The sequence below is a fragment of the Setaria viridis genome, chromosome 9, assembly GCF_005286985.2.
Source record: "Setaria viridis chromosome 9, Setaria_viridis_v4.0, whole genome shotgun sequence".
NCBI classification, from domain to species: domain Eukaryota; kingdom Viridiplantae; phylum Streptophyta; class Magnoliopsida; order Poales; family Poaceae; genus Setaria; species Setaria viridis.
In genome coordinates, this window is record NC_048271.2 from 23461632 (window position 1) to 23488424 (window position 26793).

The window sequence follows — 26793 nt, forward strand, 5'->3', positions numbered from 1 at the left end:
CTAGACTAATCTGCACCCACCTGTCAAGTTATTATATTAGATTGAGCATTTTACAAGTTGTTGGACTAATTTGCACCCACCTGATAAGTTGTTGTATAGTGGGCGCAATTTACTTTGGATAAAATATATAAACATTTATCAAAAATAGTTAAAAACCATATAAAAATATATTCATCAATAGGTAAAATAGAATATTTAAATTTAAACTCAATCTTCATATATCCTTCTTATTAAAATTAATGATATTGGTTATTAAAATCATAGATATCTTTAAATAGTTTTGTGGATACATTAGTAATATTAAAATTAATACTATTAGTCATAGAGATAACTTTTGAGTAGTTTCATTGATATATTGTCATAATTCATATTCAAATTACTATCATTTGTCATTAGTTAACAGATACTGATAATTTCATATGGTCGGATACGGATAGTGTTGGGTATTGTCGAATATGAATGTGGAATCGGATAGAGAAAATAAAAAAACAAATTTGGATGTATCCATTTTAGTACTACATTACATTTGAATACGAATACGGAATCCATATTGATGTTTTAACGGATATCGGATAATTAATTTTGATATCTAGGTCCACATTTCCACCCCTGGCCGCGCGATGGCCCGTTCTTTAGGTGATGGAAGAAAATTTGTCGCTTCAGCTTAACCTGACCCCACGTCCCATAGCTATCGCGTATCGCCGCGAGGAGCATGGAAGGAAGCCGTTGGCGAGCGAGTCTGCCGCGTGCGTGTCACTGGATTAGTAAGCACGGACATGCGTGGAATGGATAGGATCGGATCCAGGGATCAAGATAATTAAAACAGTTAGTTATTGACTTGCACACAGACCCACAGGCTGGAGATTATTAGTACAAAAGGTGTTGAGCGATAGCCGAGATCGGTCGTACTCCATCTGAGGCCGGGGATCAGCATTCCATCGTACACTACGTGTGTTCAATTCAGGGCTTTCATCTGGAGGCGATCGACCAGCATTCCGCCTTCCTCTCGGCGGCGGCCGGAAGTTCGTTGTTGGTTGCTGCGGCGGTTCTTATTCTGCCTTTGGTTACAGGTTCGTCGATCGGCTCCAACCATGCTCGTTCCTTGTTCTTTCTTTGGCGCCTCCTCTCCGCGTCTTGATCATCGGTTTCATACTTTTAATGTCGATTCCCCCGATAGATTGCGATTATTGGCCTGCGCATGATCACCTCGCCGCCGCAGATGCCGCCACCGCCGGCCGCTGCGTGTGTCGAAGTAGTATGGGATCACTGAAGAAAGAAATCGGGGAATAATCATAGGATTATTAGGTGATCAACAATAGAGTCCACTTTCAGATAGAACTCGCCTTCAGAGAATTGCAATACCAACATGCTGTACATACTCCAGTCATCCAGTAGTCTTCAAACAATTTAGCCCTCCGTGCATGTACATGGTAAATTGGCAATGGCATCCCCCATACGCGGCGGGCCGGCGGCACGGCTACCCTCCTACGACGCACACACGGACCCGCACTATGCATTCTTCCGACACATGGGCACGCGCTGCGGCGGCGGCGGCGAGGTGATAGATCATGCGCGGTCCAGGACGCCACCTTCTGCGCGTGCACGCGCGAGGCATGTACAGTAGTTACACGAATCTCAGCTAGCGGCGAGAAGAAGGCGATGTCGCTCGTGAGGTCACGATCCTACCCGACGACTCCAGCGCATCATTCCTCTTCTTTTTCCGCCACGTTCCCCCCTCCCCGCATTTTTTTTTTCTCTTGAGAACGAAGGAACTAGAAAACAGGTCAAGAAATGTGCATATGTCAGCACCCACAGACCGAACTCATCAACAAGTTGCCCACGGCCTGATCGGGACCAAGCTGACGCAAACGCGCCACCATAAGGAGTACGAGGCTGTAACTGTAATTGGCTGGATTTAGCTGACTCTCTTTCGATTGACCCATGTAACCATATACTAGTGCACGTGCACAGTTGTAATCTTAGTTTGTCCTACAGATACTAAAAGGAGAATCTTTGCTTGCTCGCAAAAATAAAAAGGAGCATCTTTGCATGCTACCGTAAAATAGCATGCATACATACATCCATGCATGCACCGATACATACCCATCACCAATCTTCACATCAAAATGCACCTCATCTGATTGAGCAGCTAGCTACTCCTTCATTTGGCTATGTGATTCTTTTGTGCTCTTTTCTAGAGACTGAACTATAAAAAAAGAATAAGGATTCCATGCATGAAAGGATACCGAGCTGTCATATCTGACTTTGAACTCACTGGATAAGCACTCGATCGACTACCTGCCCGAGACGCGTACAAAAGATACTGCATGCGTGAGTTGTCAGTTTGTAGCACTCGGTGGCAGCTTGGGGCACTGCCAAAGTGCGTAACTGCCATAGATGAGTTTTCTAGTGTATGGCTGTCACTGTTCCTGCATTGAGAGAAGAATTCGTTATAGTATGCTACTCTACTCAGTTGTTGGACATGTACCTTGTACTACTAGCTTGATCGACCGACTAGGAGATATTTTCAGTCTTCTCTGACATAAGTGGCTCAACTTTGTTTTCAAGGGTCATAGTAATAATTTGAGCCAATATGAAATACCTATCTCGATCATGATAGTCATTAACCTCTCTGAATATGCCATGGATTTTGTCAATAGCAGGCCAGTGGGCCCAGCTTCCCATTTTGATCTTCTTTACACACCCACGTACTCCCTCCATCCTAAATTGTAGATCATTTTAGTTTTTCTAGATGCATAGTTTTTACTTTGCACCTACATATAGTATATGTCTATATACATAATAATATCTATGAATCTAGAAAAACTAAAATGATCTACAATTTGGAATGGAGAGAGTACATGTCAATAATCTGGAAAGTTTGCCTTTGCTCTTTGGAATAAACTGACAGTTGTTAAAGGAGCTAGGTGCTGTTCTAGCACGAGTTAAACTTGTCTTCGTTCCATACCGATAGCGGTGTGCCCGTGCCTACCACTCCACCATATAGTGCGCAATCAGCTAGATCGGCCGGTTGCTGTAACCATTTGGTACACTCCTATTTTGACCTACACAAGTAGTGTACATGCGTGATGTTTCCTCGGTTATGACCTGCCCGCAGGCACAGGCATCCTCAAGGACTGGCTATAAGAGGATCGGGAGTGCTTGCCGCTTGACCCGGCGACAACTGAAGTTTGTGTTTGTGATACACACCATCGAAATACAAGGAGAGGGAGCCATGGGAGAAAAGAAGCCACGGGATGGCCATTCGGGGAAGCACAAGTATGCCGTGGCGTGCTCCATTATCGGCTCCATCATCTCCATCCTCATGGGATACGGTACTTATACCTTGCATGAACCCTAGCTCTTACATAAAACCTGAACTCGATCGTTGATCGTTATTCAGCACGTACTCAGTTTCATCAGTAATGTATAGTAATACACGTGCTGGGCGCATGGATACTGCAGACACGGGCGTGATGAGCGGCGCGATGCTGTTCATCAAGGAGGACCTCAAGACCAACGACACGCAGGTGCAGGTCCTCGCGGGCATCCTCAACGTCTGCGCCCTCGCCGGCTCCCTCACCGCCGGCCGCATCTCCGACTGGATCGGCCGCCGCCGCACCATATCTCTCGCGTCATGCATCTTCCTCGCCGGCTCGGCCCTCATGGGCCTCGCGCCAAACTTCGGCACGCTCCTGGCGGGCCGCTGCGTCGCCGGCGTCGGCGTGGGCTACGCGCTAATGATCGCGCCGGTCTACGCGGCTGAGATCTCGTCCACGCAGATCCGCGGCTCGGTCACGTCGCTGCCCGAGATCTGCATCAGCTTCGGCATCCTCATAGGGTACGTGGCCAACTACCTGCTCGCCAAGCTGCCGCTGGTCTACGGCTGGCGCGCCATGCTCGGGCTCGGCGCGCTGCCGAGCGCCGTGCTCGCCGTCGGCGTGCTCGCGATGCCGGAGTCGCCCCGGTGGCTCGTCATGCAAGGCCGCGTCGAGCAGGCCCTCGCCGTGCTCCGGCGGGTGTGCGACACGGACGGCGAGGCCGACGAGCGCATCGCGGAGATCATGGTCGCGGCGGGGCTCGCGGATGACGACGCCGCCGCGAGTGGTGCGCCCCACGAGCCGGGCAGTGTCGGCAAGGGCGTCTGGAAGGAGATGTTCGTGCAACCGACGCCACCCGTGCGGCGCATCCTCGTCGCGGCCTTCGGCGTCCACTTCTTCCAGCACCTGACGGGCATCGAAGCCGTGGTGCTCTACAGCCCGCGCATCTTCAAGGCGGCCGGCATCGTCACCCGCAGCGAGATCCTCGCGGCGACCATCGGCGTGGGCGTGACCAAGACGGTGTTCATCCTGACGGCCATCCTGCTCGTGGACCGCGTCGGACGGAGGCCGCTATACCTCTCCAGCCTGGCGGGCATCATCGCCTCGCTGGCCTGTCTCGGAGTCGGCCTCACCGTCGTCGAGCGCTCGGCGCCGCACCACTCCCCGGCGTGGGCGGTGGTGGTGTCCATCTTGACGGTGTTCACCTTCATAGCGTCCTTCTCCGTCGGCGTGGGACCCATCACCTGGGCGTACAGCTCGGAGGTTTACCCGCTCCGGCTACGCGCGCAGGGCGCCAGCGTGGGCGTGGCCATCAACCGCGTGATGAACGCCGGCGTGTCCATGACGTTCGTGTCGCTGTACAAGGCGGTCACCATCGGCGGCGCCTTCTTCCTGTTCGCGGGGCTGGCCGTGCTGGCGGCTGCGTTCTTCTACTTCATGTGCCCCGAGACGCAGGGCCGGCCGCTGGAGGAGATAGAGGAGGTGTTCAGCCGCGGGTGGCGCGCACGGCTTCGGTCGCCGGCGGCAGTGGTGGAGCTTCCGGTGTCCAACGTCGTACCCGACGGCGAGGCGCGGCCGTGATGCGATTGCAATAAACGTGCATCACCCATGTGTTTATATATGTGTCAAGATTTCTCATTTGGCAGGGAAGAATAAGCTGTTTACGGTTCATTCAAAAGATAAGAAATACAGTTAGGTTATATTACGGTACAGTGATTGCGCGCCTACGTTGGCATGATTAGCGTTTAGAATTGAGTGCGTGAAGGTAAATGAGACACGAGAGACGAGAGCGAATGGATGTTTGTATTGATCACATGAAGTTTGTACATATATATATATATATATATATATATATATATATATATATATATATATATATATATATATATATACACACACATGGTGAAGGGGTACCATGAAGGGACATGTCCATTAGAACATGTAACCGCTCATACCCTTTGGAATTAGATCACATGGTAAATATTCTCTAGCACTCTCCCTTGATCAATTCCAGTTTCATCTGATCATTCTTTAGTTATGTTGTTAATTCCTCCAAGAAAAATCGTGTGAAAAAATCTGAGGAATATACGTAGGTATATAAATATATATATATATATACACCAGGTGAACTCCTCAAAATCTAGTGGGAAAAATGAGTAGAACCATGGTACATTATTGTTCCATAGAGACCTCCATGAGAGAAGCTCAAAGTATAGTCCAAAGAACAATGGTATGTCTGTAGCCATCATCTCTAAAAACCCCGGCAGGGAAAAAATAATGATGAGACATATAGTTTAAGCTGATATTTCTCCAAGATAATCTTTTTTAGAAAATCGGATAAATATATAGATATATTAGGTAAACTCCTCAAAAACCCAATGGGAAAAATAAGGAGAAGAGCTTTGATATATTGTTGCTCCATTTAAACTCCTGTAAGTTAACTCATAGTCTAGTTTAAAAGAACAACAGTTATATCATAAAGTATCATCCTCAAAAACCCCGGCAGGGGAAAATAGCTGATACGACATAAGACCTTGTGTCGAAGTAGCCTCATTAAAAACTTTGAATGAGAAACTCAAAAAGGGAAAAACTCGTATAAGAAAAAGCACTACATGATGTAGAAACATGTTATGGATCAAAAGAGGATACTCCCCCTGAATCACTATGTTATCTCATACCAATCTCTTAAACACATTTGAAAATGTGGAGTAAGGTAGATACTATGTAAATAATCTGTAGGATTATCGCAATACTTAGTTTGCAAAATGTTTATTTCCTAATAATAGGGATAAAACATTTCTTAGGGCAAAATGTCTAGTAACATTGTGCTTCACATAACTTGCATCCATCTAAACAACACAAAGTGATATTATCTTCAAAGATAATATGGTTGGTGATTAGTAGAACCACAACCACCACGTAGCCTTAGTATATGGTTTATCATTCTGCAAAGCGTGTTGATAGACATCCATGAAAATGGCAGGTCCAACAAGTGCATGAAGCATATCAGTGATCTGGCACTTTGGGGATATTATATAGACAACCAAGATAAGTATATCCAATCATAACTAGATCATGAGTTATACTAAAGAACATAACATGATCTCATGTGCTATTAGCTAGCAAATCATTGCAAAAACAATATCTGGCCGGATGCTCTTGCAAGATACATTAGCAAATCATGGTATGAGAGAATTAAACAACCATAGGAGATATGGATATGATTCTTTTATATTAAATTTCTTCAATATATTTTGGATATAGACAACTCTGTGTCCAAGATTCCTGAGAGAAGTGATTTTGAATTTAAAATCTAAAAAGGAGATTTGGTTCAATTCATATCCTCCATCTCGAACTCCATCGATAAGTAATGTATGTTTAGAAATGTGCAGCAGGCACATACACTAAACATACAATTCTTCATGTATCCCTTCGAAAGGAGGGATTCACTAGGTCAATTGTACCACATTCGACCAGGATGCTTTAATCCATGAAGTGACTTTCTAAGCATTACACAATATATGTTGCAAGTTTGTGTTTGGGGATTAGGATTTGGATTCCTTGAGGACTCCATAAATAAACCTGAATCTAGTGAGTACATAGGCGTATGTTGTCACAACATCTATTAATTGCATAGGTAGATGATTTTACTGCCCATAAGTATAATATCGAAAATTTATGATTTGTATAGGAGAATAAATAGCATTGAAAACAATGCTGTGGCGGAACCGCCCAAATTAACCTGACTAAAATGCATATAAGTCGCCTGACACACGATTATGCACTTTAAGCAACTCAACCTGGTCGACCGTCGGATTTCATCCGATGAACCACTTACACAGGATTGAGAAGCATCGCTCACACGAAGGTGAGTAGCACAGAGATTAAAACATTCCCATCACATTGACTTAGTTCCCCAAATTATTACATCAAAATTTCTGAAATTCAAGCAAATTTGCAAGGTTCGAACAGTCAAAATAAAACAAGCGGAAGCTAAACGCGGATACATGATATCATGATGAAGCCGATCATGACATCAAAAATCCCTACCCTCGCCGTCCGAGGAGGGATCCCACTCGACTGTCCAGCCCGGAGGGAGCTGGGTAGGCCAAGTGGTGCCAGCAGCCAAACTATTAACATCACCTGAAAAGTTAAGCCACAACAAGGTTGAGCAACTAATACTCAGCAAGACTGACCCGTCGGGTAAACTATTTTACCCAGACCTAGACATGCAAGGCTTTTCTAGCTCTGGGTTTGCTTTGCCAAAAGCGTCTAAAATAGGTCCTTACTTTCAATATTTTAGCTCAAGTTCTATGTTCTTTATCCAGTCTAGATTAGCAACTTATACTAAGCAAGCATAGTTTCCAAGCAATTAAAGAACAAGCATCAAATTAATATCACCATCATGTTTCATCAATACTCAGTGCAGAATAGCGATCAAGTAGTCACAAACTATGAGAGGCAGACGAATTGATTCGAGTTTATTAACCATGCATGGCGAACCTAATCTCACGACATCCGCGCAACACGAGGGGTCCCTTCATTTGCCAGCCGTCCCCGTCGATCCCTTAGGCACGTGTCAGGGCCAACTGCCTTTGGCATGCAATGCTCCATAATCCCGGCCTCTGCTGTACTATGACCGCACTCGCACCCACATGATGCACCATGGGAACGACGTTCCAAGGACAGCCGGAGGGTATGCCACGCCCCAGTTCAATCAGGTACTAGGCTTCCCCATCCCATACTAGGTATGAGATTAGTACTTTCAAACACTTGATCACGAACGCCGACACGTTTTGACCTTAGATCAATTTCATTTAGACAAACGGGGAAATCCACCAAGTATCGAACATAAGCCCGACCCCGTCCGTCGTCCTTATAGTTGCAACATAAATAAAACATTCAATTCCTATAACTCGCGAGTGACAGGAAATCACTCGACTTTTACCAGAACCTATTAAGCATTGCAACTACTCGACCTTTAACAACTCAAATCACGGTACTAAATTCATGCATCTATGGTTTCAATCAACTCCTACAAACATAAATGCACAATCATAAGCATCGCAATTGGCATAAGAGTAAAACAGGGAATTCATGCACCGGGGCTTGCCTTCAGGAAAAGTTAGTGGTTCCTCAGGGTCTTGATCCGGTTCGGGCTCGCCCTCCAAGTGATGAAGCTCCGCAGCGGGGTCTTCCTCCGGTGCCGGGTGGAGCTCGTAGGTTCCGTCGGTGAGATTTGCTGCTATACAACATGCACATGCAAGAGTTTAGTTGTATTCGCGTGTGTACCCAACAATGCAAGGCATGGCTTAAAGAAAAAGGAGTTGCAACAACCACATTCACTTCGACAAGGTTTAACTTTCTTTAACTTCAAACGAGTGTGGTCGGTTTAAATTTGAGTTCGAATTTGATGGCGATTGTGTACATATATAGTTTCTTACAACCTAGAGTTGCATAAAGAGAGTGAAAGGTTGCGTTTGGGTGGTTCAAGTGCATTAGGAGAGTTACTTACTTCTAAATGTTTTTATGTACCTCTTAAAATTTCATTTTTTTAGCGTATTAGGATTTGTGCTTCCTATGTTCCTTTAGGTTGATTAGTTAACAAAAAATGATTTCATAAGCAAACAGTGACTAAAGGTACTGAGAAAATTACAGCACCTCACTTAAGCCATCAATGAGTTACTGTAAAATTTTGGAAGCCCTTGGATGACTCAAAAAGGAATTACATGCATTACATTATTAAAGGTAGCATGAGCTTAACTTTTTCTATCTTCAAAGTTACAGTGAAACTGAGGATGAAATTTTACCAATGTGTTAAGGGTGTGTTACAGGAGCTTTGGTGAATTTTTCATGATTTTTGGAAAAGGGCAACTATTTTCCGTATTTTCCTTCTAATTAAACATGCTTAACAAGGAAGGTGTTTTTCTTTCTGATTTGCACCACAACTTATATTTTTCCTGCAAACTATATAGCAAAAAACTTAACCCAACTGGTTTCACATTTTTCTGAGCTGTGGATCAAAACTTATGCAAAAAGGAAGATTTAATCTTAGATCCCCAAAATAAAGTTAAATCAGTGACATTAAGTTCTAGATCAGAGCCCTAATCATTTTTCTGAGCTTCTACACATAGAAACAAGCATCACAGAGTTGGTTTTACATTTTTCTCACTTTTCTTCTGTTTAGTAGGATTTAAAAGGCCTAAACCATGATTAAAAGCATAGGGTAAACTTATTTTTCTTAGGAACTAGACAGAGCAAGGATTCCAACAAAAGTGGTTTGGTATTTTTATGATTTTTCTACGATTTACTGGGCATTTACAAAGTTTAACCCTTTTTCTGCCTATTATTAAACTAAAAAGCCGAGGCAAACTTGCATCCTACCCCCTGCGTCTACGGGTTAAACACGCAGGGGTCCCTGAGTTTTTGCGCCTAGGCCCCTGGAAAGAATGGGGAAGACACAATATCGTCCGCGGGGGCGCGCGCGGCGGCGGTGAGGAAATCCCTGGCGGTTCGCTGGCGGGGATGAGGCAACAAGTTGCCGGAGAGGCTCAGGGGCTCACCTGAGCTCGATTTGGCGGGGCTGGGGTGACAGAGATGGCCAGCGGGGGTCAGAACGCGGCGGCGGCGGCCAAGCTTAGCGGGCGGCGGTGCAGGCGGCGTTCCGGCACACAACGGCATCGGGGAGGCCATGGGCTGCTCGGAGACTTGCGCGGAGGGGTGGCGAAGCGGGCGGAGAAGTTGTCGGAGTGCGGGGTGGCGCGGAGGTGTGAGCTCCACGGGAGCCTAGCAGCGACGCAGAGGACAAAGCAGAGGCGCGGTTGCGGGCGGTGGCAAAGGGTGGCGCTAACGGCGAGCGTGACCCTTTTATAGGGCAGCGGTGGAGCGGAGGGTCAAGGTGGGGCTCCGGTGGTGGAAGGATAAGTCCGGGGAGAGGTGGGTGCGCGGGCGAGGCAGCCATTGGCCAGCGGTGCCATTGGGCTGGGGAGACGGAGCTCCAGGCGCTCTCCTGCCGCGATTGGCCTCGGGCGAAGCGTGTCGTGTGCCTCCGGTCTGTCGGGCGGCCGAAGTGGAGGGCCACGGCCTGGGTTGGGTGAGCGGGCGGAGGCACGGGACATCGACGGCGTGGCGGCTTCTCCGGCGGGCGGGCGACGCGTGGGTTGGGTGGAGCAGATGCGCGGCCAGCGGTTGGCCAGCCCGGCGTTCGCCCCGTCCTGTCGTAGGTGCGGGTTGGGCGCCGTGGCTCTCGCCCTGTCACTGTCTCACTGCAGATAGGGCGCCAGCGAGCTGCCGGTGGCCGGCGGCCATGCGGTGCGCGGGCAAAGATGCCCCGGGCGCACGGGCGTCGATGTCACTTCGGGCAGTAAGCCCGACCGGCTTTGGGAGCTCCTTTCTCTAGATTTTTAAACTAAACTTTCAAAACTCCTTTAAGCAAACTTGTTCAACTCTGGGTGTAGTTCAAACTTGTTTTAAGGTATTTGTTCAAATTTGGAAAGGATTTGGAGATACCTCGAGCCAAAGTTTGCCAAAAATCTGGAAATCCAGACTTAAGTCAATTTAGCCGGCGAGGTGGAAAATCAGGGGTTTAGCTATCTCTGACTCGATTTTAGGAGAGCTTCTGAGTTGAATTAGACTTAAGCGTTATTGAAGGAGTTGCTCTCAAAACTGAGGACTTCATCTTCTATTTAGGGTTTTTCTTGAGTTTAATTCAAAAATTTGGAGGAACGCCCTCGCGAAGAGGTGCACTCTGAGCAGTTTTCCAGACTTAGTGTTGTAGCGCCCAGCGGCTGAGTTGACTGTTTTACCCAACTTTGACCAAGATTTTGAACAGGCTCGGATTCGATTTGGACCTGGATCATTGAAACAAAGTTGGAACACACTCGAGGGACTACAACTTTCATTAAGAGCTTGACTTGAGTTTAGATATGAAGTCATGAGATAACAGGTTGCAAAGTTGGAGGAAAACTTGAATTCCAGGACTTAGGTGGTTTATAGGGTTCTTTAATACTCCGACTTTGATTCCTGTTTTGACTTCCTCCCACTCCGAATTAGGCAAAGTGCCTTTAACACAAGTTGTTTGAAATTAAAAGTTTTACAACTCTTATTTGGGCAAAAATTTAAGTTTGCATATAAAATCTCAAGTTTTATTTCGAACTCCAAAAAGAGCTTCTTAGGGTTAAAATGGACATTTCACTTCTTTGCTTAGTGACTAACCACTTGTTTAGATGTACAAGTACTTAATTTAGGTAGAGTTGTTACAAATGCTTGAGCTTTGTGTAAAACCCTTGTTGCTGCTAGCCTTGCTTCTCACCACCATATTGTTACCAAATCCATTTTTGGATGAAAACAAATTTGTATCCACAGTAAAGATACCATGAAATGTTGAACATAGTCCAAACACTTTTTCAGGTGAGCGAGGCTATCTCTGCTTCATTGCATCACTCTACAGGATCTAGTTTGAGCACGAAGGTGCTCTGCCATGGCCATGGTCCATTGGATCATTTGGGAGTGTATATACAATTTGCTGAGAAGTAAGTGTCGACACATGTAGCCTTTAAATAATATAATTCTCCAGTTGACCAGATGTCTATACCTTATGCACCCTTATGATTCATCATGACTTCCCGAAATGAGAATCAGGGGCTTCCGATATCCCAGCCTCAGTATTGTGCACCACTGAGCTAGGTCATGAATGTCTTCCATTCACAGGATAATCATAATCCTTTAGGTATCTACCAATAGTAGGTTGGTTGCCAATGAAAGGTTGGTCTGCATTTACTATCTTAGAAGGTCTAGCCTTTAGTTGCTTGCAAGCAGCTTAATCCCAATTTGTAACCATACTTCTCCCCCTCTTATTTACAACGGTGATTGTAATAGGGAGTTGAGTGGTTTTACATGGTACCTCCACTCTTTCTGGCACTACATAGGATCAATAAGATTTTATGACACCTCATAGTAAATGCATATGGCAGTTGATTCGCAATTTGTTGCAAATCATTGAACCAGAAGGGTTCGACTTTAGTACGGGATCCTAAGCCTGAAATGCTTAATGCATTCCAATAAATTTCTTGGCATTGTTTCTAGTACTTGAAATCTCCCCCCTAATGCCTAGAAATGCTCATGATTAAAATACAGCCAGCGTACGAGGCGTAAATAGATCCTCATAAAGAGGTTCTAAATACTTAATGATCGACGAAGAGTGAAATCTCACACAGATCCTCAGTTTCCTGTGTGCCCATAGATGTACGCTGTGGTGGTGAGATTGGGATGTTTTAGAAGAAAAACACACCCAATGTATGCAAATGGAAAATACTTCATGGATTCCCACATACGAAAAGTATAGGAGAATTGATAAATGCAGTTATACAGAAGTTAGGAGCATGTAAAACTACCTGACTCCAACAAAAGGTTGGAAATGGCAATTCACTAGTGATGGTCATGTGATAATCTTACTTGTCTGAATCATAGATTCATCATATCCGATGTGGATATAATTCTGAATACATAGGCAATACAATCATCATTGTAAGCACAAAAGGTAAATTCAATAATGTGTAGGATAATGTGCCCAAAAATTGAGCTATTATTACTGCATGGTTTTGTGTTGTCAGTAGGACACATTGGAAGTTATCATATAGATGCACCTTAGAACCATGTAATGCCTTACATGTCCATACAATCTTTGTATTAGACCACACTTGTTCTCTTGAAGGAGTTCAAGGAACTTAAGACATTCAAATCTGATTTTAAGATAAGAGGGACATAAAATCTTGTGCCCAGTGGTACTTGTAGAGTATCCATGCTACGGGAAAAATAATGACCAATAGAATTGCCTATAATTTTTCACTTCATCCCAATGATAGAATGGCCAAGTCGAGCATACCAGGTGTGGTATGCATCAAAGGCATGAAAAATTATATCAAATGCAACATGTTGTACGGGAAGATGTATGTAGAATCCAATCCAAGAGAAATGTTTCTCATAAAGACATGCCATATCAATTACTATCATCTTGTGTTTCCACATGATACAAACTTTTATGGATATTTCTATAATATGGTAAGATGCGAGTCAAATCAAGACATAGTGAAACATCCTAGATGAATTTAGTACCATAGGGAGCATGATAGTGGACTATCATTACATTGCATGGAGCGATTGTCAAAATATTCCCTCCTCTTTTCAAAGGAATGTGAGAATATTTTATTTCCCTAATTATAGAGGTTGTGGTTCAATTGGCCACAAGGCATATTTCTTCCTCAATTGGAATAGTTCTCGTACAAATCTATATAGGACAAGAATTTAATGAAATTCTTATCAAATATACAGAAACATAATATTGAACATCCAATACGAAGGTGTGACATTCCAATATATACGGATTTGTACAACTCAAAAGTCATGAGTTTGTACTCCCCTAATCACAACCGAGTTTGTAGAATAGCAGTTATGAATAAGTTTGTTCAACTCAAATAGCATGAGTTTGAACATATTACAACATCATTAAATGGGACATTAATGACAATGAGATCATGTGAAATTTCAAAGTGGATCATTTGAATAGTACTCAGTGAGCATGTCATCCAACAAAGTGGGGTCCTCTTAGGAAAGAAAAGTGTTGTTTCTTGATCCAATAGGAGCCACAAGTAACCAAAAAATGTCTTAGTTGTAAGATTTGAAGGGTGCTTCATATCTTGACTCTGATAAGTACTTTGCATCCATTAGGGAGTGATGGTACATGATTAGGTGCTTTGGCATTAACACTATATCAAAATGTATAGTGTAACCACATTTATGACAAGGAGTTGACATTCAAATTGTCCTTCTCTTTCTAGTGTGCATTGGACATTTGCCTCTTGTTGTATTTGCATTTATTAGTCGGGTTCGTAGATTAGCAGAAGTATCAATCCATTGAACCACATGTTATTCTTAATATTATTCTAAACACTATGAACCTCAGGAGAGAGGCGCCGCACAATTGGGCATTGATGATGATTCTTCAAAAGGAGTTCACTATACTATTCATCATGTGTTTTGAATGAATGGAGAATGATGCTGATAGTTTGCAAAATTTCAACTTCGAGCAAAAGTTATGGACGGCAAGGTTGTAGTCTGTAATATTTTAAAAATATTATAGACTTACAAGGTTCCACTCATAAGGCAATAGGTATTATGAGTTCCTTTTCTATTCATTGTGCGCTTGTAGAGCTAGTCGCAAAGCACATAGGCTTGTTTCCAATAGGTACTCATGTGTGAGATCCTTATGGATGTAGAACCTTAAAAGAAAGAGAGCATCACACTTCTTCTAGATGTGAAGATGTGGATCCCCATATTGGGTTCACTAATCACTTGTAGTAGTCCATGGAATGCAAAAGTGATTTTGATATCTAATGCACATGTAGGATAATCAGGCCCATCGAGCGAGTCCATCAAACTCTAGAAATAATTATCCTTGACATGGCATAAACATTCATTTCAATTAATTCATAGTAGGTAAATTAAGAACCACATTGGTGATGTTGTAACATTGATGCAAAATATGAAAACATTGTATCTTCTTATGTTGGAGAATTGGCAGTATCACAAAGGTGAACCCCATAATTGAGTCATATTTTAAAAATTGGTGGACACAATGTAGATAGTCTCCATGTAATGAAACAATGGAGTAGATCTCCCAGTAGTAGGCAAGAACCTTGCTGCCTAAAAGCATGGCCTCTAGGCTGATATATTCAAAAGGAACATACCGCAACCGATGCTTAGGTCTCCACTACCCTGTTCTTGACCAAATTTCAAAAATAAGATGGTAATCACCATAAAGGTGTATACCAAACTCATATGTACAAAACATTTATTTGGGAGAACACATATAGGTAATTATCATAAGATGTAGACCTCTTAGTGATGGGAAAGTAATATGCTGTCTAAAAGCTTGGTCTCAGGGCAAATAAATCTTGGAGAAGAACATATTGCAGCTAATGCCTAGATCTCCATCATGTGTTTTCAATCCCAAGTTGAAGACATGTAGTATATTTTGCATCGAATTTATCATTAATCAAGAAGAACTTAATTAAGAGAATTGTAATATGTTAAAATGGAATTTAGATAAATTACAAGATTAACATGATTGATATAAGTTTCTGGTCTAATAATCAATGCATAGGAATGCATAGGAGTAAAAGTGCTCTACAAATACTGTTAAAACAGGATTATTTAAACACAGATAGTACTATGAAAATTTCAGCGCAAAATATTAGAAACCACATGAGGCTTAATGTAAAAAGCTGCTAAAAATAAAGAAAACAAGTAAATGCCATTTGGGCCGAGACAAACAAGGCCTCAACCCGAAACGATTTCCACAGCCCAAGCAAATTTGGCTCAGCTTGGTGGCCCATTATAAAAAGGCATGGGGAAGGGCGGTTAGGGTTTCGCACCCTCCACGTGGTACTGGCCGCTGCCACCATCTTGGGTGTAAGAACACCACCGCCAGTGTTGACGACAGTTAGCACATCAATTTATGAACCACAAGCATACAGATCAGTTGTAGCTCTTCCCTTAGAGTAATCCCCTAAGGTTTATCAATCCGTGGAACAAATGGATTTGCACACTTAACTAAGAACTAATCTATGTAACTAAAGGTTCTTTGTATATGATAAGATTGATCTAACAAAAGAACTAGTGACTTAGATTAAAGCAGATAGAGAGTATGAATGTAAACAAGATAGATAAAACGCTTGTCCTAGGGATCTAGGATCACTTGTTGATGTAATCACCATGCATGAAAGAACTGGATCTAAGTGTTATTGTGAGTCGATGTGAACCATGTCCAACACTTTCCCTCTCGCACGTTGTCACTACATGAGGGTACTCAAATATTGAACGATAAGAACATGACTTGATGATCATTCTAGGTAAGCAAATAAGCAACCCAAACTAGCGCTGACCAGCCACTACATGAAAGAGCATCATCAAGATTGTAACATCCTATCTAATTAGCAAAGAAAATCAAGGGTTATCAAAGTTATTAAGCAAACAAATAACCTTTTAACTCACTTTGGTCACTTATCAAATTCCAAATGCACCTTAATTTTCTAAGTGTTGAAAATGTCCTAAAAAGCACTAATTTGGGGGTAGAAGTTCAAAACCAAATTTTATATAAGAACTTAACTTTTGGCCTTTATGAAAGTTGTAGAACTTTTGAAAAAAGAAAACTTTTGTTATTTGAGCTTTTGCTGATTTTGAGGGGAAGCCCTTCAAATTTTCAAATCCAAATCAGCAAAATTTGGGGACAAATTCAAAAACTAGCAAGCCGGCGTTCCACCAAATTTCCACCTTGTTTATCTCAATTTTTGTTGAGAATTCGAATAATAAGCTTTTGTAAAAGTTGTAGAGTATAATTTGAAAAAAAAACTTTTACATTTGGAAAATTTGAAGTTAAATTAAAATTTTGGAGGAAATTTGCCCCAAGTCACTGCCCCCACACACCACGCATGCACCCATGTGCGTCGCGATTCTTGTGATCGCGCATGACATGTTTCGGTGTGCCACGTCGCGTCACGCCGTTCGCACAGCGCCGCCAGTGATGGGACGGGATGTCCCCAACGTCGCCCAACCGTGTGCCACGTAATCCCACCCCACCCCATGCCACATCTCCCCTGGCCAGTGGCCATCGCGCGCCCATGCGCCCCGGCTAAAGGCCACCGCCACGTTGCTGCCCAACCAGTGCCATCGCTGATGTGACCAGACGAGCGTGCCGTCTCACCCACTCCACGCGCGAGGCAAACTAGATCTTCCGCACGAACATCCCAGCCAGCCAGTCCCCACCGTTCACCCACGTGCACACGCCGCATCGGCCAACCACCGCGCCACGCGTCTACTCCGCCACTCCCCAGCCAGCTTCGTGCTTGCCAATAGCACGCTGGCCTTATCACTGCCTCGCTCGCTCGCCCACACTACGGTGCAGCTATAAAAGCAGCCCCCGAGCTCACCGGCGCTGCCCTCCGCCTCTCCTGTCTGCACCGGAGCTCCGCCGCGCCCGCCCTGCCCCTTACCGACGAGCGCCACCCTCCCGCCCTCGCCAGAGCCCCCAGAACCCTTCCTAGCACAACACGCACCCCACTCAACCCTCCCGAGCCATCCCCCAGCCTCCCCCGCCTTCGCTATCGCCAGAGCAGGAGCTCCCCCGCTGCAGCTGCCACCTCACCGTCGCCAGCTGCCGATCATCCTCCACCCATAAGTCCACAGCGCACTGACTCGCGGTGAGTCACTAATGACGCCCATAGCTTTCCCCCACCCCCTCACCGCCGCCGCTCGCCGTAATTTCATCGGAGATGCCGCCGGCCAAGTCAAGGACCAAATCGCTTAGCCCCAATTCTTTGTAGGGTTAAAACTGTAAAACACCAGGACCTCTTTGTGAATGTTTAAAAGTTGACGGGACCCCTCTGTAAAATGTATTTGACCTTTTCTGAATTAAATTGGTTTAAAATGGCTGAAACTTTGGATATCTATACGAAAATGTAGAAAAATGCTTAAAATACAAATCCAACTTTGTTAGACTCCATGTTGTGTAGTTTCACTGAAAAATATTTGTAGACTTTTTATTGTTATGTATTTCACTATAGGAGTTATTTTGTGTATAAGCCAATAAATGTTGTATAAATCATAGAAAAATAAAAATGTGAAACCACCTCTATTAGTTCAATTTTGACATGCTTGTTCTTGATTTGAATTTTGCAACACCTGTTTAGTTGATGAACTTACTGATTTGAGTCAAATGCTTGAATGCTAAGTTTAATCTTATTATTTGCACTATAAATGGAAGAAAATAGATAAAAATGCAAGATCACTTTTGTTGGGTTCCTAATACATCTTTCTCACAAGGAAAAATACTAGTTTCTGTGTGCTACATGTTTTACCTTGCTTAAATAAATGCATGTGGTTTAATACACTTAAAATATGATAAATAGTTTTCGTGCTCAATAAATCCTAGAAAATTTACATTAGCCTTTGTTAAGGCTTGGAAACCTTCTGTAAAATTTGTAGATTCAGGTTGTCCCTGAAACTTGGGTTAAAACTAGATCTTTAGATTGTGCCATAGGGTACTGTTTGGTTTTTAATAAAATTTTGTGAAAATCAAATGCATCCCAAATTTTTACAGTAAATCACTGATGTGATTAGGAGGCTTCTGTAAAAACTTCAGCACCATATCTTATTAGATGCTACCAGAAGTATTTATTGAAGTTAATAGCTAGTTAAATGGAAAAATAACAAATATTAAATAGGAAGGGTAGAATGGTAATTCCTAGTTTGAGTTAGTTTAAAATTCAAAACCATGATGAATTTCTAAATGCATGTTGAGCAACCCTAAAATGGCCCCACCTTTCTTTTATGAAATTTAAGTGGCTAAAACTTTATATGTGTACACAATCACCATCAAGTCAACCCCAAGTTTAAATCGCAACACATTTTACTTTGCAAAGAAAAAATAGTTCGAAATCTTGTCTAGGTGAGTGTGGTCGAAATGCAATTTACACTTCTGCAATAATTCATGGAATGCATCTTGCATGTGAAAGCATGAAAACTTGAACTGGTGCATGTGCATCTCGTGTAGAAGCGAATCTTGTCGACGGGATGTACGAGCTCCTTCCGGCAGCTGAGGAGGAGCCATCTGCAGAGTTGCACCAGATCGAGGCTGAGCAAGACCCCAGTCAAGCTTCCAACAACCCGCAAACTAACCTAGTACAGGAAAGCAAGCCCCGAAGCATAAACTTGTTTTCTAAAGCTTGTGCAATATTTCTATTACTTATGTTTGTGAATTAAGTTTATAGGCGTTGCTTGAAACCTTAGTTGTATGATCCTAGGTGCCTATGTTCTGAATACTAGTATGTTAAGTTAAGTAGTGCAATGCTAAATAGGGACATGGTACAAGTCGAGTGATTTCCTATCACTCGCGAGCTATAGGAGTTGCCTGTTTACTTATGCTGAAATCATAAGGTTGATGGGCGGGGCTGGGCACTTGGTTCTGAATTGGTGGATTGCCCTGCCTGTATAGAAGTGTTTGAAAGTACAAAACTCATACTGAGTATGGGATCGGGAAGCCTAATACCTGACTGAACTAGGGCGCGGACGTACTCCCCGCTCTCTCTGGAACCGGGTTCCCTAATGCATCATGTGGGTACAAGTGCAGTCATGGTACGGTGACTTTCTGGGACTGTGGGGCCTTGTATCCAAGGGAAGTGGGCCCTGTCCATATGCCTGGGGATTAATGGGGATGGCTGACATATGTGGACCCGATGTGATACGCATTTGTCGTGGGTTTAGGTTCACCTTGGAAGGTTAAGAAACTCGATTCGAATCATTTGCCTCCCACAGTTTGGGACTGCTTGATCACTATGCTGCACTGAGTAAGAAGTGGAACAAGTATGAGGATAAATACTGATGCTTGATTTAAATTGCTTGTTTCACCATGCTTGTTTAGAATAAGTGCTTACCTAGAAAGGATAATCAACTAGAACCTGATACTAAAAATTGAAAGTAAGGATCTACTTTAGATGCTTTTGGCAAAACCAACCCCTCAGCCAAAATGCCTTACATGTCTAGGAGTCGGTGGAGTAGTTACCACCTGATGGGTAAGTCTTGTTCAGTATTAGTATACTCAGTCTTGCTTGTGGCTATGTTTTCAGGAAACGTTGATTTTGAGGATATGGTAGCCAGTTTAACTTGGCCCACTCAACTCCCTCCGGGTTGGATGGTCGAGTGGAACTCGTCCTCGGTTGGCGAGAAATGTGGTGATTGATATCATGGCAGGCTTCACCATGGTATTTTGTATCGACGTTAGGCCTATCGTTGTTTTCCGCTGCTTTTGAACTCTGAACACTACTTTTATGCTTTTGAACTTTCGGCTTGTAATAACTTAATTTGGAGACCTGTAATAATTATCTGGATTGTTGTAATCTCTGGACTCGCCTTCGTGTGAGTATGCTTTGTTTCAATCCGAGACAAGTGGTTTATCGGGTGAAACCCGACAGACTACCATTTTAACTTGATTAAAGTGTCTGCCTGCATATGAGGCGAAGTTGAGTACACTTTAGCCGAGTTAATTTAGGTGGTTCTGCCACAAAGATATGATAAATAACAAATAGATTTTAAATAAGAGGTTCTGCGAGTACAAATCAAGATCTCCATAGATCCAATCTTCTCTCCGTTTCGCGTGACCTCTCATAGATCCAATCTTCTCTCCGTTTTTCCTCCTTATGGTGGTGGGTGGATGGTGTTTACGTGGTGTTTTCTCCTCTCTCTCAACTCCCTCTTCCTAGAAGTTCATGTGGGGGTATTTATAGTCTCCCATAGGCAGCGGCTCTGGGTCAATTTTGGTGAAAAAACCCTAGACATCATCGTAGACTTCACGCTAAAGAAATGGGAGGTCGACCGGACCCTGCAATGGGCCAGGTTGATCGGCCCAGAGGGTCCTAGGCCGATCAGCCTGGGCCCTTCTGGTCCTCTCCTTCCTCGTGCTGGTTTCCCTCAACGACCCATGTCCAAATATCCATTAAGCTCTGTATGCAAACCCCCTTGATTATGTCGTATTTCTTTTTATCATGCAATATAGTCCAAAATATAACACATATACAATAATGGGGTTATTTCAGGTGTCATGTGGTGGGTTAATATAAGATTAAGCATGAAAAAATTAGTTAAATAGCACTAAAAGTGTGTCAATAATGAGCGTCAACAATCCCCCCACGTTTAGCTCTTGCTTGTCCTCGAGCAAGTCAGGGGACTATAAACTTCTCCAATAGGGTGGAACAAAGATCTTGAATAAACCTGAGCAACTTCTCCAGTAGGATTGAACAAAGATCTTGAACTAAACCTGAGCAAGTGAGTCAAGTACCTAGCCTTCAAACATAAGATTAGAGGAGCAACAAAGATAATCAAAATATGGGTATTCAAAGATTTATCTAAGCAAAGATTCCTCACAGCTACTATTAAGATCAAGTAACTTCAAGGATCAGCTACACTTACTTTCTAGCTTTCTTCAAAGTATTTTTCTTTTGGCATAAAACAATCTCCCTACAACAAAATTAAAATAAGAATTCTTTTCCAGGTGCTTACATGTCGCTCAAATGAATGGTGGCTATCCTACCAGTATGCAAGCTCTCATTTCTCAAAAATCACTCAATTAAATGGTGGAGCTTGGGTAAGGCTAGCTAGAATTAACACTTATATTATCCAATTAAAAAAATTCTCTAGCGGTTGTCTACCTTCTAAGCCATTGATCATAAGAATATCCACATAATGTGAGGTTTTAAGGATGAGAAGATATAGAATGGTGGACAAGTGCAAAGGCAAATAAAATAGTGACTCTGAGGCACAACCGATGTCCTTGTCATTGGATTGCACATGGTTGGAATGAAAATCTATTCCGTAAACAAGTTCATCTTTTCTTTGCACCTCTCTTGATCTTCATGACAGTAAAAACTCCTCGTTTATTTCTTTTTCTTCTATTATTTCTTTTTCTGTTTCTCAATACTTTTATTTCTTTCCTTCTTTCTTCTATTATTTCTTTTTTTGTTTCTCAATACTTTTCTTTCTTTCTTTCTTTCTTTATCTCTTCTCCGAACCTCCTCTGAACACCACAGCATAAAAATTAGTTTTCGATCCTTCTAGAGGCCTTCCAAGAATTTGCTGCGTGGAAACCGAGGCAAGGAGACCCCAGGCCGATCGGCCTAGAGGGGACCAGGCTGATCGGCCTGGCCTCTCTTTTCCTCCAATCTGGCTCAACTTTCTGGTGAAACTTCCTTTTCTTGCACACTTCCATATTTTTCATAAAGCTCAACCAGAAATAGAACAGATCTTCGAATATTGGGTTGTATTCAAGGAATAGGTAATAAAAGTAAGAAATATTTGGTTCAAGTTTAGGAATTCAGTAGAAAATATGATTGTTCCAGTAAAGAACTCTCATTACTGAATATTGACAAGGCTAGAAATCAGAGATGGCGAATTAAAGTAGAATTAAAGGGTATCATCAATGCTCAGAATTAAAGCAGACCAAGAGAGAGCGATCGTAACTCAATTCAAAGCGTCAAATCTACTTATGGTGGTATGAATTAATCCTTTTAGGCATTGGTTGGCTAGGATAAATAATAACTCTCAACCTGGTTAAAAAACTTGATCAATCCTATTTTTGCAGAGGTTTTAGATAAGCAATAAAATTTTAAATTACCTCCAATTCAAGCGTTACTCATAAAGCATAATCAAAACCAAAGCACTTGATCATCATAAAGCAAGGGCATTGCGTAAACAAATCAGTTACTAAACTCCACAACTAAAATTTAGAATTCAAGACAAAGCTCATGATCCAAAGTTGTAAAGGCAAAATAAAATACAAGCAAACCAAGGTAGACACTAAAAACACTCGCACAATCCTCGATTTTATTCATGCTTCTTCTCACAAAGATGCTAAAGTAGCGATTTAGGCCTAAGTCTTCCTAGAAGCTTAAGAAGACTACTACTTTATCTACTTTTGATTGAAAAAAACTAATTTAGACTCTCACACAACTCGACTCGACCAAACTAGATCCAAAAACTCCTTACGAGTGGCGATTGTTAGATTTAGTAGCCCGGCAGTCCACCAAGGGGTTACCCAAGTGGTAGATTTGTAGGCAGATAGGATCGCAAGACCAAGAACTCGAAGGTGATCAAGAGAACATGAAGGTTTAGACAGGTTTAGGCCTCCAGATAGTAATACCCTACGTCTTGTGTTTTGCTGGATTGTATTGCTGGTATTGTTTGCGAAGAGTTGACATGCCCTAGGAAGGCACCCTTGGCTGCCTTACATAGGCTGATGACCTAGGGTTACAAGTATGTTTGAATCTAATCTAATTGGTTGTTACATGGAAAGCAATCTGAGTCAGATTATAAAACGTATCCCGTAATATCCAGGCTGATTTGAATCGTCCGGCCTCCTTGACTTGTGCTCCAAGTATCTTGACGTCCTTGGCCCACATGTTCTGTAGGGATACGAGGTAGGCTATGCTAGCGTAAAACAAAAATTTTCTACCGTGTAAACCAGAAAAACTGTTGTATATGGATCACGGGATTACCACTCGATGCATTGGTGCGGAAGATGTAGAATTGCGTCAGGGCAGCGAAGTCCATCAGCGTAGTCGAACACGTAGTCGATCACGTCGACGTCGAGCAGCTCGTCCACGTACAGCGAGGTCGTCCTTGTGCCGCGGCTCATCATGGCTCGTCGTGGCTCGTCGGCGGCTCGTCCAAGTGCTACAGGTGCAACACCTCCAAGGTATCCACACGTGCAGGGAGGAAGCGTCGCAAGCTGGACTGCTAGGTCCGCGAATTGCAACAGGGCGAGGGCATGGGAGGTGCGGCGGCTGACGTTCGGCCAAAAGGATTGAAATTCTAGGGCGCCCCACCCCTTTATTTATAGAGGTTCCTGACATTCCTCTAGGTCCAAAGCCCATTAGTACTTCTAAACCTGATCCAACTCGGATCATATCCGAATTGGACTTCTAGCCCCTTAAGTGTATGACCCTATGGGTTCAGATACGTATAGACATGGCCCGAGTACTCGTACTCAGCCAAATAATCGGTAGCGACCTCTAGCAAAACGTCCCAACTCCTATACACACACGAAGAAGCTCCATACTTGTGGTCGTGGACCGTTTAACTGGCTCATTTCATTCCTCTATCTCACCCTTTTAGCTGTATACCCTATCTTGTATCCAGTAGTAAGACTATAACTCCCCATCTCATCCTTCTGCTTAGACTGGCTTTCTCTCCCTCCTTTTCCTCCACTCTCCCGTTAACGAGGTCGAGTGCCAGCTTACCGCGGAGGATTAATGGGCAGGTGCTTTTTCGAGTGAGTTGGCACAGGAGAAGAAGTAAGCAAATAGGGCAAACTGCATTCAAGACCCACCAAGGCCATTTCGAATACAAGGTCATGCCATTTGGTCTGACCAACGCACCGGCCACGTTCAACAATTTGATGAACATGGTATTCAAACCACTGCTGAGAAGGTTTGTACTCGTATTCTTCGACGATATCCTGGTGTACAGTGAAGGGTTAGAATCACATGGTGACCACCTCAGGCTAATGCTCCCCCTTCTACTTTATTTGAGTTAGGCAGAGATTTACATCTGTGGTTTACGCCCATTAATGCGGTACGTGAGCTGGGTTCAGAACGTCGTGAGACAGTTCGGTTGGAAAAACATAATGCTCACACATGTTCCACACGGGCAAGGAAGGAAGAAAAGAATAGGAACGGAACAGCGGAACAGCGATAGCGAATCGGAATAGGGAAGGCGAAGTAGGTTTTAAAGCAAAGGGGATAAGCTGGATAAAAACCAAAAGGCATTTGTTAAAAGAGAAAGAGATTCCCCAGGGCAAAAGTACGATAAATACAAGATATAGGAAAGAAGGCAATGCTTTCTTTTTTTTCATTTTTGCGACTCTCACCGCATACGGCTCGCACAAAGACTCCAAAATCCATCGCTCCTGACTTAGTATAGAAACCGGTATAAAAGACAAGTGCTCACCCTCAACTCCATCGATTCACAGCCCCCTACGCCAAAGGTTCCTGGAAGCTTTTCATCCCCTCCAAATGAGTATCTCATGCATATTTCGGCTCATGCAGTTTCAGGGCAGGTCACTGCTGGCACATTTTCAGTCAAGGTCACTGTTGGTGGACAAACAGGCATTGCCCTTATTGATACCGGCAGTTCAAGTACATTCATTGATTTGTCTTTCGCAGTTAAAACCACTCAAATTGGATTTGCATAGAAGGGTACATTCTTTTATTTTAGATAGAAGAAACATTTCTTCTATCTAAAATAAAAGACACCAAGCAGCAAGCATTCATCTTCTTATTATTAAGTGTGCTTGTTAATAGACACCTTTGCTATGAGCGTAGGAAGCTGCAGCCTTGCACAGAAATAGAAGTTTCTAGGTGAAAGCTCAGTTTATCCAATTACATATTAATACCGGAAGATTCTGATGGCATCACTTTCTCTCGCAAGAAAGGACAAGATTCCTGCTTCTGCTTGGCGAAGTGTCAGCTGGAACAATCCAATCAGTGAAAGTACATTCTCTCTCACTAACTGGAACCTTATCCCAAGGGAATTAGAGGGGTAAAAGGGAGACCCAGAGATCTAGAGCTGGCTTACACTCATCAGTAAATAAAGAAAAGTAATCTGGGTTGTATCACATGTATCACAATAGCTCCAGGCATGTATCATAAATCAGATTCCCTTATCCTTGACCTGCGGCTTTTCCATGCTTTCAGTGGCATATGACTATCTGAATGCCATATACCAATCTCAATCCTCCAGCTAATAACCTATCACACACAGTGTGATATCTCCCTTTTCTCCATCTGCCTCCCTTCCCTTTTCGCCTTCCCCTGCTTCCGTTCACTTCTCCTACTTCCTTTTCTTCTGTTTCATTCTGGCTGCTTCGCTATCGCTCATGACTTGTTATAGAAATCTCTCCGTGTAGTGTAGTGGTCGGCCTTCCCATCTCCATGCCTGGGGTTCCCATACCGTCCAGAGAGAGTTGTCGCCAGGTCCTGCTCCCCACGCTAGACTGATCGATAGGATCCTTTTGAGAGCTGGGGAATGCCATGGTTATGTCCCTGAATAGGAAATTAATGTATGAGCACAACACATCACAGTGTGGGATAAACTATTGTGCAAGTAATTGGAATGTCACCCTGAAAGTATTAAGGCAAGCATGTTTATAAACTGAAAAATGTAAATATACTTACTTATGAAAGTGAAAGTGGAGTGAAATCTGGATATGAAGGTTCAAGTCCAGTTCCAATCTGGATATAAAAGTGTTGTTTAATCGTCTTCTGGAATCGTATAACTGTCAAAAGTGAGTGACTGTTCATCGGAACTGTTATAGTCCGAATACTCATAAGGTTGGGTCAACGCACTTGGGAGATAGAGGTGTCTTGCGGTATACCTATAGATTGGCATCTGTATTTTTTTCCCCGCACCAAAAATCTCTGAACCAAATCCACAAACCCAGAGTTTTCCTCACCAAGATGCTCTCTAAGAAAATTACCCAGTAGGTGGTGATCTATCCCTGATCTGCACTCAACGATTGAAAACTTCACCATCCAAGCCATCTCAGGCCATCGGGAGAATTCCCACCTCCTTGGAGGAGTGAATGCAAGGACCACTAAAAAACAGATACTTTACCGACGTCAGATACTTGTACGAGTCCTGATCACCTGGGTCAAAGAATCTATGTTCAAGTCGCCTGCCTAACAAATAGACGACTGCGTACTGTAGTTAGTCTGTTCCGTTGGTCCGATCCTACCATGGAAAGTGTTGCTGTGTCAAATCGGAATCTAAGGACTGGGGAGTTCTAATCTCAGGAAATGTCCCAGTTCGACGAGAGGAATCCAACTCAGCCGGTCACACAGACTTCGTTCGAATTACGAATTTTTTTATG

General features: G+C 43.3%; 1 protein-coding gene across 3 annotated transcripts; it reads left to right on the forward strand.

Moving 5' to 3' along the window:
• The first annotated feature begins 853 nt into the window (after nucleotides 1-853).
• LOC117836987 (probable polyol transporter 6) lies at nucleotides 854-5032 on the forward strand. 3 transcript variants are annotated; one of them, XM_034716519.2, is made up of 3 exons: nucleotides 854-1070; nucleotides 3119-3335; nucleotides 3466-5032. In XM_034716519.2, the coding sequence occupies exons 2-3, from the start codon at nucleotides 3236-3238 to the stop codon at nucleotides 4899-4901; spliced, it is 1536 nt and encodes a 511-aa protein (XP_034572410.1). In that variant the 5' UTR covers nucleotides 854-1070; nucleotides 3119-3235; the 3' UTR covers nucleotides 4902-5032. The 3 variants fall into 3 exon arrangements, with proteins under 3 accessions (XP_034572410.1, XP_034572411.1, XP_034572409.1); XM_034716520.2 differs by lacking the exon at nucleotides 854-1070 and having other exon boundaries at nucleotides 1099-3335; nucleotides 3434-5032; XM_034716518.2 differs by lacking the exon at nucleotides 854-1070 and having other exon boundaries at nucleotides 1106-3335.
• The last annotated feature ends 21761 nt before the right edge of the window (nucleotides 5033-26793 follow it).

Bases quoted from the DNA above. Each gene is read 5' to 3' on its own strand.
- LOC117836987 (XM_034716518.2), top strand. From the start codon at position 3,083: ATGCGTGATGTTTCCTCGGTTATGACCTGCCCGCAGGCACAGGCATCC. The intron at 3,336-3,465 runs GTACTTATACCT...TGGATACTGCAG, and splicing joins CTCCATCCTCATGGGATACG to ACACGGGCGTGATGAGCGGC.